The 16,241-nt window shown below is 48.3% G+C and overlaps 2 protein-coding genes across 3 annotated transcripts; one reads left to right on the plus strand and one right to left on the minus strand.

Moving 5' to 3' along the window:
- Positions 1-696: 696 nt before the first annotated feature.
- ENDOG (endonuclease G) lies at positions 697-7,662 on the plus strand. Its single transcript, XM_019500952.2, has 3 exons — positions 697-1,185; positions 4,868-4,977; positions 5,707-7,662. Exons 1-3 carry the CDS (start codon positions 712-714, stop codon positions 5,990-5,992), a joined length of 870 nt encoding a protein of 289 aa, XP_019356497.2. The 5' UTR covers positions 697-711; the 3' UTR covers positions 5,993-7,662.
- Positions 7,450-16,080, minus strand: SPOUT1 (SPOUT domain containing methyltransferase 1). 2 transcript variants are annotated; one of them, XM_006262614.4, is made up of 12 exons: positions 15,946-16,080; positions 14,261-14,300; positions 13,668-13,784; positions 12,821-12,980; positions 12,468-12,557; positions 11,991-12,040; positions 11,251-11,381; positions 10,681-10,753; positions 10,102-10,200; positions 9,426-9,528; positions 8,351-8,498; positions 7,450-7,896 (listed from the first exon to the last, which is right to left on the minus strand). In XM_006262614.4, the coding sequence occupies exons 1-12, from the start codon at positions 15,982-15,984 to the stop codon at positions 7,798-7,800; spliced, it is 1,149 nt and encodes a 382-aa protein (XP_006262676.2). In that variant the 5' UTR covers positions 15,985-16,080; the 3' UTR covers positions 7,450-7,797. The 2 variants fall into 2 exon arrangements, with proteins under 2 accessions (XP_006262676.2, XP_014466088.1); XM_014610602.3 differs by lacking the exon at positions 15,946-16,080 and adding an exon at positions 15,679-15,926.
- Between the last annotated feature and the right edge of the window lie 161 nt (positions 16,081-16,241).

Genomic DNA, 16,241 nt, shown 5'->3' on the forward strand with positions numbered 1-16,241 from the left:
TTGGGCCACATCTGGTTCTGGACTGACTCACGGATTTGGAATTGATTTGGCTTGGAACAGGGGAAAAAAAATTTTAAAACTCCCAAAAAACCAACTTGGGTTTTGTGTGTGTGCTGGGCCTATTCGGTGCCTCCAAAATGATGGGGCATCCAGGTTATTAGTTTAGAGCAGGGGTGGGCAAAATGTGGGCTGTGGGTCGGACGGGGCCTGCCAAGCCCATCTCTTCAGGCCGTGGGCTTCCTATTAAAATAAAAAAAAAAAAAAAAATTATTAATCTGCCCTGGGCTGCCTGTCATGCAGCCCTGCATGGCTTGCCAAGACTCAGTCAGTGGCCCTCCACCCAAAATAACTGCCTGTCCCTGATTTAGAGGCAAAGGAATCAGCTCCTGGTAGAGATGATATCTTTTATTAGACCCACTGTAGACACTTTTTTTTTTTTTTTGTTGCAAAAATTACAAGAAGGGCGTTTGTGCCCGGAAGCTTGTAATTAAATCATTTGGATTTTTGCAAGAAGTAGTAATAATAATAACTATTGCAAACTTCCGGGCACAACCCCCTTCTTGCGATGAAGGATGTTGCGAAGGAGGACAGGAGCCTGCCGGCTGGCCGGCGGGCGGGCGGAGAGGGGCCGGGCTGTCCTGTCCCGCCCCGCCCCGCCCCGCCGGCCGTGGGGCAGGGCGGAGCCGCGGCGTGAGCAGAGCCGGGGCCGCCATGGCCCGCCGCCTCCTGGCGCTGCCCGCCGCCGGGCTGGGGCTGGGATTGGGGCTGGGGCTGTGGCTGGGCGCGCGGCGCCGGGGCGTGGAGCCGCGGGCGGGGGTGTTGGTGGTGCCGGCGGTGGAGGCGGCGTCGCTGCCGGCCCCGGGCCGCGCCGAGCTGGCCAAGTACGGGCTGCCGGGGCTGGCGCAGCTGCGCAGCCGCGAGTCCTACGCGCTGGCCTACGACCCGCGCGGGCGCGGCGCGCTCTGGGTGCTGGAGCGCCTGGACTCCGAGGAGCTGCGGGGCCCGGCCGCCCGCGCCGCCTGCGCCTTCCGCGAGGACGAGGCGGTGCACGAGTACCACCGCGCCACCAACGCCGACTACCGCGGCAGCGGCTTCCAGCGCGGGCACCTGGCCGCCGCCGCCAACCACCGCCGCAGCCAGGCTGCCATGGAGGACACCTTCTACCTCAGCAACGTGGCTCCCCAGGTCCGCGCGACACCGCCCGCCCCACGGGTAGCCGTAGCCCGCCTTGCGCGGCCGGGCGGGAGGCGCACACGCCAGCCCCGGAGCTGCTGCTGCTGCTGTCCAACTTTGCAGCCCGCGGCTCTTGCTGGGTGTCGTCTCCTAGCACACGCGGCTGCCGACATGAGTCGTGCCCCGTGCAGCGGCCTGCCAGGGCCCAGCTCCGGGTCGGATTCCAGCTGGTAAAACCAGCGGCAGAGATGTTACTTAGTGTCTTCAAACACTAACTTTATAGCAGGCTGGCTCTGGTAGCTGGAGAGTCGCTTCTAGCGGGGCACCTTTCCTTTGCATGCGTGGCCCGGCTAAATGTAATGCACGATGAACCAGTTCATCCTGTGATCGCTGCTTTGCATTTGTGGCCCATCTTTCTTGGCATGTGTGGCTGGCCTAAAATAGTGGGATTCAGCAGTGAATTTTACCATGTATGTAAGGTATGGCTGGAGCCTGATAGCCTCCCAGCTGGATACAAACCAGGGGTAGAGTTGTTACTTTGTATTTTAGTTTAGAGTCAAACACTAACTTCATAGCAGGTTGGCTCTGGTAGCTGGATAGTCAGGTTTATCAGGTGATCACTCCTTTGCATGGTTTAAATGTATTGGGTGATTAACCAGTTAATGCTTCTGTGGCTCATCTTAGTTTGCACATATGACTACTCTCAGTGTATTGTGCTGTTCACCAGGGAAGTGAGCAATATAGGTAATGTGTAGTAGAGGCCTTTTAGAGCAGCATTTCTCAGCCAGTGAGTTGGGACCCAAAAGTGGGTCTCAAGAGCATATGAAAGGGTCACAAACAAACTTTAAAAAGGGATCAACAAACTTCAAAAATGGATTCTCCTTTAAAGGAGAAAAATGTGTGAATCTGGCTTTTCCCTTGTAGGCTGGCAGAGCTCCAGCCTGCAAGGTCTGCTTGGGGCTGCCCACGCCCCACACACCCACCCCTTGCCCCTCATACTGAGGTGATTGGGGACAGCGGGTCAGGAGTGAGGGACACTGGGTCGGGACTGGCCATTGAGATTCACAAATAGGTCCTGGTACAAAAAAGGTTGAGAACCACTGAACTAGATCCCCCCACCCTTGCAAATCATGAGGCTTAAAAATCATGGTATCCTTCAAAACATTAGTTGCTGGGGGGAGGTTATCCTGACCGTGTCCCTCCTCTCCTGCCAAGATCCCACCCTGCCAGCAGTAAGAGCTACCCCATAATCAGATGCTGGAGAAGCCCTGGGGTCCTGGCAGCTAACTGCTGCCCTAACTGTGAAAGGAGGTCTCAGCATTTGTCCCACCATATTTTTTTGCTAACTTCCCTGACTGCCTTTGGGTAAACTCCTCCATCATAGGGACCCCCAAGAAACAAGCTGGTCTGTAACCACCAAAGCGATGGTTACCTCTGGTCCTGCTGCCCCAAAATGACAGCTTCATTCTCCAACGTGTCTGTAAAGCATTTTGATTGCTCGCACAGCCATGATCTGTATTAAAACCTAATTTTGTTATTACCAACCCCCGACCCAGAAGAAATCTGCATGGCCAAACTGCACTTATGCAGCCTGGACAGTGAAACCAAGTCGCTTCAACTTTCTGGTTCTCATATGTTAGTGCTTTGCTGCAGCGCTTGGCTGCAAACACTGCAGGGCAGTGGCTGATACCTTTTTGCTCTAATTTTTCCATTAATACTACTCAGTCTGAAGCCCACATTTTGCTGTAAATTACCAGATGATGCCTCTACACACAATGAAGTTGGTTGCAGTGGGAGAGACTTAAGTCTGAACTAGGGTGTAATACCCTAGTTCAGTGGTTTTCACCTTTTTTCATGTGTGGACCCCTACAAAATTTTTAAACGGAGGTGCAGACCCCTTTGGAAATTTTGAGTGAAGGTGTGGACCCCTTTGAATTGTAAGTGTGGGTATTTGCATACTTTTGATTGACTACAGTCATGGACCCCTAAGCCAGTCTGCAGACCCCAGGTTGAAAACCACTGCCCTAAAGTTCTGGGGCCTGTTTAACACAGGCTCTCAGATGAAAAGATCAGAACAGTCCCATCTAGTCTTAACAGTGTATGACCCACCCACTTCAAAAATAGGGCAGAGAGGTTATAATTAATGAATTGCAAAGGGTCAGAATGATACCAGTGAGATGCATTAGGATTTCAGACACTGGTGACAATGTGTGGGTAGGGCAGGCCCACACAAGGTCCTGAACAGCAAAGCTTCCTCATATGAAAAAACCGTACAATCTGTGCCTGCAGGGAGCAGATACCTGTTCTAGGCCTGCGTGTAAAACAAGGCAACAACCAAACGCCTCTATTGTACTTCTGTAGTCCTGTCACTGTAGTGCCCGGGGACATGCGTACACCAGGTAATTTACAGGCAGAACCAAAGCAGCATAATTATATTGTTATCCTGGTACAGCCATAGTCATATAATTATATGGCTGTAGCCCTGCAATCCTCGTACACCTTAAGTGTGTGCAGTCTTTAGTGGGTTTGCCGTCACACTCCTTTGTGGCAAGCATGGGTGACTGGTGCCTCCTGAGTCTGGAGGGGCACAATTTGTAGGCAGGCCCGGGGGTGGGCCAAAAGCTCTCTTGGGGGCCAGAGGGGCCCAGCCCCACATGCTGTGGCTTAGTGCCCCCCACAACATGCTGCCAGCCTCCTCAGCAAAGCAGGCCCCCTAGCACTTTTGGGGGCCAATCTCAGGGGGGCCCCCTACCAGTCACCTACGTTGGCAAAGAAGTATTTTTTACTCTATTTCTCTGCAGTTCTGGTTCCCCAACCATAGGAAAGCCTGTGTCACAACAGAGAGTAGTTCTTCTGAGTCCCAGACTGGTTAAGGAGCAGAGGACTGACCAAACTGCCTCTGCAAAAAGAGAGGATCCTCAAAGCCAGTGGTTCTCAAGTTTTTTTGAGATGTGAGGCTCCCTTCATAACTTGTTTGAATTGAGTGGCACCCCCATTTTTATATTGCAGAGGGGCTGGCCAATGGAGGTAGAAGATTGTTTCTGCAGGGACAAGCCTGAGCCTGTGTTTATCTATTTAGATTATCTGTTGATCTCCTGACATCCTGCAGCACCCTTCAAAGGAGCTGGGTGGGATCCTGGCTGAAAATCACTACTCTTTAGCAAAGTAATTTGAGTGCCAGTTCAGTTTACTAGCAGACTAAGCCCATGGTCCTGTAAAAACACTCATGTGTGCTTTGCTTTATTCAAGTGGGACGTTACACTAAGTAGGGCAGCTTGATTATATGATGCAAGGGGGTGGTGAGCTGTGGGACATTGCTGTGGCCCTTTTGGATTTAATGCATTTCATGATCTGCAGTGGCAGGAGACTGGCCTCTGGCCTAGGGGGTCCCTTTCCAGCCCTAGGTTTTTATGAACAAAGGTGAACATGTGAGTAGAATCCTTAAAACTTACAAGTTCTGGTTATGGTTCTGCGGCTGACTCTGCCGAGTGACCTCGGGCAAGTCCCTTCACCTATCTCTGTCATCCCATCTGGAAAATGCAGATAATGCCTTTGTAATGCACTAAAACACCTACTGATGAAAAGTGCTATGTACAAATGTATAGGGAAAGCTGAGAACATAGGAATGGTAGAATAAAACAAAGATTTCAGGGTGTTTTACCACAATCAAGAATCCATCATGCTTTGTTTCCAGGATCCTCATTTGAACCAAAATGCCTGGAATAACCTGGAAAAATATTGCCGGAGTTTAACCAAGTACAACAAGAATGTGTATGTCTGCACTGGCCCTCTCTTCCTGCCCAAGTAAGTATCAGACCAACTGAAACCAACTTTAAAACTTCGATCATCAGGGATATCAAGATAACATTGAAATTTAGATAAGACTTTAACCGTGCTTCTATGCAAGAGGATAGACATAGTGTTTGTAGGGAGTCCTCTTCAATATTTTTACTCTCCTCCCATGCTTTTCAAGGGTAGAGTGATATTGTAGGCCAGTACCCCCTTATGATTCATATCAACTTGTCCATCATTCCATTTAGTTGTCCTCTAAAGGATTAAATCACGATAAATATAGGTGGATGTCACACAGAGGAACCGTCAGCCTCTTGACCAAACTCCTCTTTGATTTACATTCCTTCCCCTCTTACTTTCTCCACTTTGCTTAGGCTACATTTCTTCCTCATCTTGCATCATTTTTCATAGCCCAGTCATCTTGCACAAGTAGAGGCAATATTAGCTTTTCCCTTGCCGCTTGTGTCCTCCTGCATGGGCTGCCTTTCCAATCTTGTGTAGTCATAAAAGGCAAGTGCCTGTAGATTCCTCATCCAGCAACAGCAATCTCTTGAAGAGGTTCAGTTAAATGGAAGTTTTAGAGTAGCAACACAGACCACTATCATAGAGCCCTGCATGTCCTGTCCTCCAGTCCATGCAAGGTGTGATCTCAGCTACAAGGAACTAGAATACTTGAAGAAGGGATCTGTGGACATGGGCACTAGGTAAGTGGTATCAATGACAGAACATCTCTCTGTGTAGGATGGAGGCGGATGGGAAGATGTATGTCAAATACCAGGTGATTGGAAAGAACCATGTGGCAGTCCCTACTCACTTCTTCAAAGTGCTCATCTTAGAGAAGCCCAGTGGGGAGATAGAGCTGCGCTCCTATGTGATGCCCAACAGTCCTGTGGATGAGAAGATCCCACTTGAACGTTTTCTGGTTCCTGTCGAGAGCATTGAGCGGGCATCAGGGCTGTTGTTTGTACCAAACATCTTGAAAAGAACAAGTACCTTAAAAACCATTACAGCCGGAAGCAAGAGCTGAAGGCACCTGTGAATCTGCTGTGAACCACTGTCTGCTGTTTGTCTGAGGTACTACTGGAAAGGATTTAATGTAACTAGCAGGCGTCTGTATGAATTCAAATTTATTCCCCCTTCCCAGGTATTAAAATGGTACTAGAAACTCACCAGTGGCCCAGAATAACTGATCTGCTGTTTCCAGGTTCCAGCAAAATTAAAATGCTGAAGATTAGCATGTGTGTGTGCTTGGCCCTTAGAAATGGCTCCTGGAGCATTTCCAGTAAAACTGCAGGGCAAAATCTGCCAAACACCCAGATACGTGGCTCTATGGAAGCACGTAAACAACCTGCCTGCAAAACCTTCCAACTACTGACTCTCAAAAGACGATGGTAGTGAGAAATACTCCTGCTGAGCTCTGGTATTTAAATGTGAGATGTTCAGACATTCGTTACCTGGCATTGATTTGATTTTTGTCCGATTTTTGATTTTTTTTTTTTTCATGTGGCTGGTTCATCCACTTCCAGGTGTTGTGCATAAAGCTTTTAAACTACAAAATATGTTTTACTTTGGGCATTACGTTTCCAAATAATTGTGGATAGGGCTGTTTTTTTTCCAACTGTCTTGCTGTCTTTGCTATGTTAAGACTGCAGGTTTAGTAAACTCAACCTGCCCTTGTCATAACTAGGTTATCTAAGGCTCATTGTTTCAAAGCTATGGAGCCAATTGCCACCAGGAAAGATGATGCTCTTACATCTTGAAGCAACTGTACCGTGTCCCAGCTCTTGGTAGTGGTGGATATCAGAAAGCTTCTGGCATAAAAGCATTGCCTTCTAATAGCAGACTTGTGCACTGATTAGATTTTACCCTGAACAGCTCCTTTAAGGCTTTTCTAATTGCTGAATGGCTCCTCACATCCCTTTTAAGGGAGCCAGAAAATACCTGTAAAGAGCATAAAAGGAGCATTTTTGCTATAACTAAGTGGGATGTGCCCACAGGCAGTACCATGGCCCCAACTGTAAGTGTGGACAGCCTTGAACAACTCTCTTCAGCTATGTGCAGCAGTTAGCTATGTTGTTAGAGGGATTAGCTCTCTTTTTCCCCCCTGCATTGTAGCACTACTGAGGACTTGTTGCCTAAAGCAGTCATATCTACTACTACAGATACCTGGGCACGTCTTTGCATTGCCTAGATCTCTAGAAGTTTAAACTGACATATTGATCTAAGTATGGAGAGGTGAGTGCAAAGAGTTAAGTTACAGTTCTGCTTTACAAGAACTCAGGCACTTGGAAGATAGCTATCAGTGACAGGAGGCATTAGATGCCCTTCCTAGGTGTTACTCTTTCAAAAGACGTGTAATGCCTTTAAAAACAAGATGCATAGTCTCTAGAGGTGCTTAAGAAACACAGCTCTGACAGATCAATGGGAGTCATTAATTTCAGTACACAGACCCTGTGGGTACTACTCTGACTCTTCAGTCCAGTGCAGAGTTTCATAGAGTTTTATTTTTCCATGTCCCAAAACATTTTTGCTGCTTAGTGATTCACCAGTGGAGTTCCCCTGTTCAAGTGCCAGCCAGCTCCACTTATCAGCATGGCCTAGGCTCAAGAGCTCAGGCTTTTGATGGCTCCAGCAACTTTAAAGTTATATTTCTTGCTTCTGGTGTGAGACAGTCACTCAATAAAGATGTAGCTTTTATTTATGTTGTACTTTTGTTAGTCTCTGACAATCTGGAAACTACCTATAGCTCCCAGCTTCTACTCCTTAGAATAAATTAAATGAGCAGCAGTCCATCTCCAAGACAGGAGCAGTATGAGGAGGCAGGTTCTCATTTCATAAATCACCAGCTTGCTTTCCTTCAGGATCCAGTGGCTTCTTCACAGCCTCGTTGATCCGGGGTCTCAGTGTAGATAGAGAGATCAGTATGGCTTCCTAGAGGCAAAACCAGAGACTAAGTTAGAATCACTGCTCAGTGCAAGAGCAGAACTTCAGCCTGAATCATTAATACATGCAAAAGTAGTGGCTATTGGTTTAAGGATTACAGTTCCCCCTGCAAAGCGTACAAAACCCTGCCAATAGATACAGAAATACTACCATTGCCTAGCCTAGTGGAAAAGTTCTCATGGGGAGAGGCAGTTTGTTCCTAGCACAGTGGGGTCTGGTCCACAGTGAGGGCTCCTATGTGATGCAGCAACAAAAATAACATTTTAGATTCTTCATTAATGCTGCACTCAGAGCTTTTAAAGCACTTTTAAAAGGAGAGAATGCACATATTGGCGGTACCACTTTTATGACTAGGCAATGATCACTTAATCCATAACCAAGTGAGAAGGTGCTGCTACCCAGGTGTAAAATGATCACTATGCTATTTATCAAAGCACCTCACCTCAGTCCTGATGGTACGGCTGCCCTGGCTAGGACAGGTGTTCAAGTAAAAGTCAAACAGGACACTTGGGTCATTGACCTCCAGGTTTGGGTCGGCATCCACACCCACTTCCAAGCCTTGTAGACCTCCAAATACTATCAGGGCATGTCTGGAAGACAGCAGACAATTAAGACAGGCTCTTACCAGCAGTATCAAGTCAGAGGAAGCTACAGGTTTGCCCAAGACATCTCCCCTTGCTGCAATTTAATAAAAAGGCAATTGGCTGCATTTTAGCACAAATGGCATGGTAAAAAGGAGCTGGTTTACACCAAGATCAACACACCATGCATCTGAATAATTCAGGGAAAAGTTATGTAGGTAGCAAGTGCTCCCAGTAAGATTTACTAGAAACCAAACAAAAAGACTTAACTCAGACCGTGGTTTTATGGTCCCCTCTGCCAACCTCGTTTTGTTCTACAGGAAGTAGCAGTCTTCTTCCCCTTTAAATGATACCATTCATAAAAGTTTATCTGCAGTGACTGCTCCTTAGTTGGTCTGCAATTATGTTTGATAACCTGTCCACCATCAGTTTACTGTCCACTTCCTCCACTTCCCAGTTTAAATGATCATTTACATTAATGCAGTGGTGTTAAACCAATATAATTTGCTGACTGGCATGTAGCTTAGTCTGTAACTGCTTTTTTCCCAGACCTAAGGAAGTGTATTTTGTGCTTGAAAGTTTTACTAACATCTCTCCCAGCTGTACAGTTGATCCAATAAAAGACAATACAAAATATCCTTGCTTCATGCAGATTTCCTGGACCATCAGTCAAACACCATGACTAATTCAGGTAGAGAAAGGGAATAAAAGACTGGTATGGAACCATAACTTGCCCCCCAGGCAAGGGCAAAAAACAGCCCTAACTGCCCCACAGTGACATATGGCAAAACTGTCCAGTCATCAATGCTGAAAAACTTGGATTAGAGGATCCATCCTGCAGAAGGGACCAGGATGTAGTTTGGCTCTGGCAAGAGATAAACCTTTGGTTCCTCACTGCTTGGAGCTCATTTAGTGTAAGGGAGCTGCTCCAGTTACCTGAAGGAGGGGAGAACTGCTTGGTCCACACAGGTCCCTTTCTCTGAAGTTCCAACAGAGAGGTCATAGCCTTCTTTGAAAGGACATTCAGCAAAGACAGCACCTGGGAAAGAAGCATTATGAAAAATGAAACTACATGCTATATGCTCCATTCTGGGTGGTTTTAAACAGAGCCCAGTACTTACCACACTGCAGAGCAGTGAGAACTGTGTTGCTGTCCCTGATAGTCTAACAATCATTCTACTTTAGTATCTAGTGTAAAAGACTCATCTCTTGCCCCCCCAGCCTGCCTTTATAGTCCATCAAAAGAAAGGCTCCCAGCTCCACCACCTCAGTATCCTCCCCCAAAAAAATAGAGCAAGCCCCAGAACTGTCATTAGTTAGTGAGCAGGAGGGATGTCTGGATCTGTCTGGATTCAATGATTACATTATGTCAGCTTTCAAACCTTGTCTTTTTGAAGCCTAGCCCAGGGTTCTTTAAATTTTGGGAGGTGATGTCTGCTCTAGAAAGCTCCCACTGACCAAGTGGAATAGGAGTTCTCAGGATCCATGAGAAACTGGGGCACTAAAGGCCTTGCTGCTTCAGGACTAGGTGAAGGGATCTAGGTGAAGGGACTCTGGTGCTCCTGACCCAGCCAGAACAGAGGGTGACAGAGAGCACAGGCCAAGTACTCACTTAGGCAGGAGGCTAACCGGACACTGTAACCCCAGTATAGGCCAGACACAGTCCTTGGATGGTGCGAGGACACAACTGTGCCTTTCCTTGTCTTGCAATCTGAAAGAGATACAAGTGCGTTATCTTCTGTAATCTTCTAGACACTACTGGAAGTCAGTTGGGAACCCCATGTGCCCCACTCTAGCACTTTTACAGGGGACAGGGAAAAGTTGAGGCAATAACTCAATAAACAAACAAGCAGCACCCTTCACATTTATTAACAAATGCCTAGAGAAGACTTGGTGTGTTCAGCACTGTTCATGTCTTAATAAACAGATGAGGATACCGTTTCTTTTAAGTACCAATACACAGTAGATGAGTAACTGAAGCTGAGTGCCAGGGCCACAAATCTGGAGGAAGGTTTATTCTATCTGTTGCTTGAACAAAGGAAAAGACAGCTAGTGACTCACATCAGACAGTTTTTCAAGGCAGAAGTAGTCTAGGGCCAAGAAAAAATTCTGCAGGATTGAAGTTATGCTGCAGATTGCAGGGGTTGTGTGACCTAGTCAGCCTGTCTGGAGCAGGGGGACAACAGATTACCTGGATTGTGGTGCTGATCTAGTTGAACAGTGACTCGAAGGCCTGGTTCAAGCTGTTTGTCTATCTGCACCCGCTAGAATAACAGACAACCACAGCACAAAGTGTTAAATACCAGGATAGCCAGCCACAGAAAGGTAACAGGCAAAGAAAGATCACATTTTGGCAAGGCACACTCCAGCCCAGTGCAGCATGTGTGCAGACAGATACTCATTTTATGTAGCAGCAAATCACCCAGATACAATCCGGGTCAGAGAGGGTTAAAACAGCTGCAGTGGACAATGATGAATTTCCAGTTCATGGAGCTGGACAACAGAGGAAACGGTAGTTTGGGCAAATGGTCAATGAAGGTGTTTGCTCTTTTGCAGGAAGCTCAAAGGAGCTGGCGTTTCTACCAACATCCAGCAGGGGGTGCTATAAGAGCAGAGGCCAGAGAAGACGGGGTTCATAAAGCCAGCAGTGGCAAGTTGTGGCTCTTGCGATAACCCATTAACCCATTGCGAGCCTAGACCTTGGAAGGAGTGACTGCAAAGCGAACGGAGAAATTTATCCCGAGGGGCCTGCAGGCCATACCTTCCGCATTCCACAGTCCACAAAGGAGCCTTTGCCTGGCTTGGTGGGCTGGTCTACCACCACCCCTTCCCGGTATTCTGATTCTTCATCTAACCGCAGGTGATGGGGGCTGTCCAAGGGGTTCAGGAGCCCTGCAACAGTACACAAGAAAGTGTGCATGGGAGGGAATTTACTGAAGGACTGAAAGCAGAGCTGTTGAGACAGATTGTCAGCATGCTTCCCCTCCCTGGGCAAACCCCTTGCTGCCTCATACTGATGGAAACCTGGACTGGTCCAGTGCCCAGAAGTGAAATAGAGCAGCACAGCTGTGATGATGTTTGCTCTCTTGCACAGGAAAGGTCTTTTGCAGCCCACTCGCAGCATGCAGACCTGATTTCACAGGCATTTTGCAGCGGCCCTGTCCCTTGCCGCTGATTGGCAGAGGGCACCTTCACTCAGTCTACATCACTACTGCTGGGGTTTTTTCAGTTGATTTTGTGGGAAACTGCAGCCAATGCCAGATTTCCCAGTGATCATGGACAACGCTGTTTGTCATGGTTTCTGCAAAAGCCACAGAACCACAATTTAGGTAGGTCCCTAGTTATGGGAAGCACGTCCTGGAAAGAAAACAGGCTGCTTGGCTAAGAAAGTAAGTTCATGAAGGGCTGGGAGTATAAAATGGACTCATTAATCTGAGACAGGGAGGCCTGTAGCTTCAGGATGGGAACAGAAAGGGGTAAGGGAGGACATCAAAGCCTCACCTGCAAACTGCAGATCCTGATGTTTTGGAAAAAAAGATTTTCTCAGGTATCTGTGAAAAGAAAGACTTGAGTCTTAACAGTATCATTTCTAAGGAGTCCCAGTCTGAATTCCAAATAAAACCCATAGTTGCCCCAGCTCTGGCCACACTTGAGGATGGTCAATGAATGCTGGTGTCAGACACTAGGACTTCCTTGTGCCCTCTGTCCCCCTTTCCACGGTGTATTCTTCTGTGCATTAACACGGGACTTTGACTCATACTTGGGAGCATAACAGGCAGACTAGAATGGAACCTGCACCTCCAAATATGGTAGCACAATACAGGAGAAAACTGAATAACTGGGCACTTCACTAACTTTCTGGTCGTATTTTTCTAGTCGCCAACATCTCCTGTTGCCAGCTCTCATGCTGTCACATTAATAACTGTCCAAGTGCTTTAGCAGTGTGTATGATGTGTGAAGCCATTACGCTGGGCTTACTGAGGACATTCCAAGTACTGCAGAATCCGAGCCAGCTGCACGCAAGCCTGTCCTTTCTTCCCAATTCCATGAAACTCCCCCTCCACACTCCTGAAAGAGAATGGACACATTCTGTGACCCAACCAGGCCTCTACACAGCTCATGGAGTCAAGACCCACATGAGACGCTGTCTCATTGGTACCTGGAGAATTTGCAAGTATACAGCCAGAAAAAGAGCAACTTGAGAGAGAGCCTTGCCCTCATTACCAGCTCAGTTCTGATCAAAGCAAACAACCAACCCTCCATTTGAGAACTGCACAAAGAAACAGGAAACACAAAGAAAAACTCAAGGAATAAGGTGGAATCACCCTTACCTTGAGCCTTCTTCTTCCTCATCAAACACCACAATCTCATCCACGCGGAAGATGGCACAGGCCCGGGCAATTTGCCCAGCCAGGTATGTCCGTAATGCCGGGGACTGTGCATTGTTCAGTATAGAGCCTGGCAAAGCTACACTAACAGTGTAGTGACGTCCTAGAGAAACAAAGAAGGGTCAGAGCTTTCCACGAAGCTTTGCTCCCATTTGCGTTATTCAGCCCTTTCTGCTGTTGAGATTTTAACCTCATTGGTGTAGAGGCTGCTCTACGTTTGTACAATGCAACTTGAATCCTAATAAGAATTTAAAGTGTTGCCTGGATACCAAGCTCTTTGAGATGGTGCCCTTTGCAAGCTAAGGGCAACACACTTGTTAAAGCCAATGGCAGGAGTCCAAACATCTTTAAAGGACCCTGCTTCTCACACAAATGGGAAAATTGCTTAAGAGACCCTCTGTGGGAAATATCTAAAGGAGGATGCAATGGCTCAGTCCGGCTGGCTAAAAATTAGAAGATCGGCAACATTCTTCCTGCACAAATACTAAGGACTTCATTACAGGCAAGGATGGTGAGAGGTTAAGACAAGAGGAGGAATTATGATACATTGCAGGCAAGTACAAAGAAAACCATCTTCGGCAGAATTTTGTTGGTCTCTTTACTGACCACTTCTACAAGGTGGAACAGAGCTGTAAGGATGTATTTCACCTGCCAGGTGATTAACAAGTCCAGGCAACAAAGCTAGAAGGTTGCTGCTTGAGATAGTTATTTGTGCCTCTACAGCTGGTATAATTATCTGCTCCACAAACACTGGTTTCTCTTACAGAGCCCTCCTCTGATTAGGCATTACCTTTGTCTTCTTTAGGCTTTTCCTCCTCTTTTTGTTTCACCATTAGCTCCTGCATTCTTTGCTTTTCCAGTCTGTTCAACAACTTGATTTCCTTCCATTTTTTCTTTTCAGACTTTTCTAAAAGAGAACGATCAAGAATTTAAACAATGCTATCACCAGAACTCAAGTAAATTCTCAACCTCATATTTTAGGGAGACTAGACAGAATTGGGTGATGGCATGAGGGAAGGGCCAGGGAAGAAAAAGATGTATTACACTACACCAGGAACAGAGGGAATAGCAGTTATCAACAGTAACATAAAGGGACTGGTTTTGCTTTGCTGAGGCAGTGGGAAGGCTAGCTTCTTCATTCAGTTTTTTGTAAAGAGAAAACATCTCTATTAACAAACCAGGCATGAGCCACTTTACATACAATAGTCCTTGAATAGCACCTTCTTATTGCCACCTGACCTACTTTGGCTTTGAATCCATGACTTCGAAATAAAAGGGGCGCCCAATTCCAGTAACAGCCTGCCTATAGCTCTTTGGCATGCTTTTAGTTTCTTTCTAGAACTGCTCAAAGCTCTATAATAGGATGTATGAGAAGGTCCTTACTTTCTTGTCTCCGTTTTCGCCAGTCAATCTTCTCTTCCCCCTAAAACAGAAAGGGTAAACCATGTCCATTCTATCAGCTGGCTAGTGAGGATCAGTGGGGCGCTCATGTTGCAAATGTATCAATACACTCCTCCCACGGCAGAGCGATTTGAATGAGCCAGGCACTGAGAAATACCCAGGTGAGTAAGAACATAAGACCTGTCATTTACTGGGACAGACTATGGGTCCATCTTGCCCAGTCTCCTGTGTCACAGAGAAGACCCCTGGGACTGCAGGGCTGTTTTCCTGTCCCTGGTCTTTTCATGTCTCCAGGCAGAGTATCACTGGCAGTCTCTGCTGGCTCCTTGGGCTCATTTGAGGGCCAGTGGGCACTGTTCTGTGTGCTCCTGCTTCATGTCCCCACTTGGCACATGTGTTTTGAGTCACTAACCGGCACTCCCCTCCTTGTTTTTTTCATTATGTGCCCCAAAAATTCTGTTTTCTTCTTTCCCTTTCCTGTAGCCTCCCCGCCTAAGGGAGGCCAATGAGAGACTTGGTGGGCTGAGCCCATGTGTTTTTAAATGTGGACAAATAAGTCTGTGTCACACAGAAGACCCTGAGACTGCAGGACTGTTTTCCTGTCCTTGGTCCGTTCATGTGTCCAGGCAGAGTATCACTGGGCAGTTTCCGATGGCTCTTTGGACTCGTTTGAGGGCCAGTGGGCACTGCCCAGTGTGCTCTGCTCGGTGTCCTCCCTTGGTGCACTTATTTCGAACCTTTGACCTTCATTGCCATCCCTGTTTTGTTATCATTTGTTCCCGGAAATCAGTTGCCACTTTTCCAGTAGCCTCCCTTTCTGAGGAAGTTTTATAGGTTCACTTGGTAGGTTTTTTGCCCACAACCCCTTTAAGCACGTAGGCCTGTCACCCAGAGGACACTTGGGGACTGCAGGGCCGTTTTCCTGTCCCTGGTCCATTCACATCTCTGGGCACCATCCACTGGCTCCTTCCTTGGACTCATTTGAGGGCCAGTGGGCACTGCCCGGTGTGCTCTGCTCCGTGCCCCACTTGGAGCACTCGTTATTAACCTGTGACCTCGCTCCCATCCGTTTTGTCTTTTATTTGTCCCAAAGGGTCAGCGATGTGACCCCTCCTCAGGGGGGTTTATAGCTCTACTCGGTGGGCTTTGGCCCACGTTCCAGAACGACTTATGAAAAGGCCCGTGTCACACACAGGGCCCCCAGGGCCGTTCTCCTGTCCCCGCTCCATTCACGTCTCCTGGCAGTTTCACACGGCAGCGTCCGCTGGCTCCATGGACGCGTCCGAGCCAGCGGGCACCGTCCAATGCGCTCTGCCCCCCCCTCGGAGCGATCATTCCGGACCTCGGACCATCGCTCCCATCCCCGTTTTCCCTTTCCTTTGTCCCAAGACATTAGTTACTTTCTGAGCGGCCTCCGGTCCTAAGCGAGGCTTCTAGTTCTTGCTGGGCGACGGCCCGCGATGCCTTGGACGCAAGAAGCGGGCCGGTGTCACGGGCCGGCAGGGCGCGGAGCCTGGAAGGGAGCGGGGCTGGGTCTGACCAGGCTGTTCCCGCACTGCCCTCTCCCCCTTGCAGCCTCCAGCCCTGCCGACCGGGGGGTGGGTCCTAGGCTGGACAGCGCCCGGGCACCTCGCTCCAGGCCCGCTGGCACCAGCCCACGTGCTCACCTCCGCGCCCCGAGCCCGCTTGCCGGGAGCTTCCGCCATCTTGCTGCTGCTGCGCTTCCGCCCTGCTCTTCGCTGGCAGCTGATTGGTGGAGGAAAGCATACGTCATCACACTCCAAGAGGCGAAGCTAGGGGCTCCGTGCCGCCTTTGAAGCTAAGCAGGGGCTGGCTAGTTCCGGGGCTGGATGGGAGACGAAAAATAGTGGGGCCTCGCTCTAGCGGGGAAGTCCTGCTTGAACCTCAGCGGCAGCGCGGCTGAGCCCAGGCACCAATCTCTTGACGGGGCTGGGTGTGTACG

This window comes from Alligator mississippiensis, chromosome 12, assembly GCF_030867095.1.
Source record: "Alligator mississippiensis isolate rAllMis1 chromosome 12, rAllMis1, whole genome shotgun sequence".
In the NCBI taxonomy this organism is placed as follows: domain Eukaryota; kingdom Metazoa; phylum Chordata; order Crocodylia; family Alligatoridae; genus Alligator; species Alligator mississippiensis.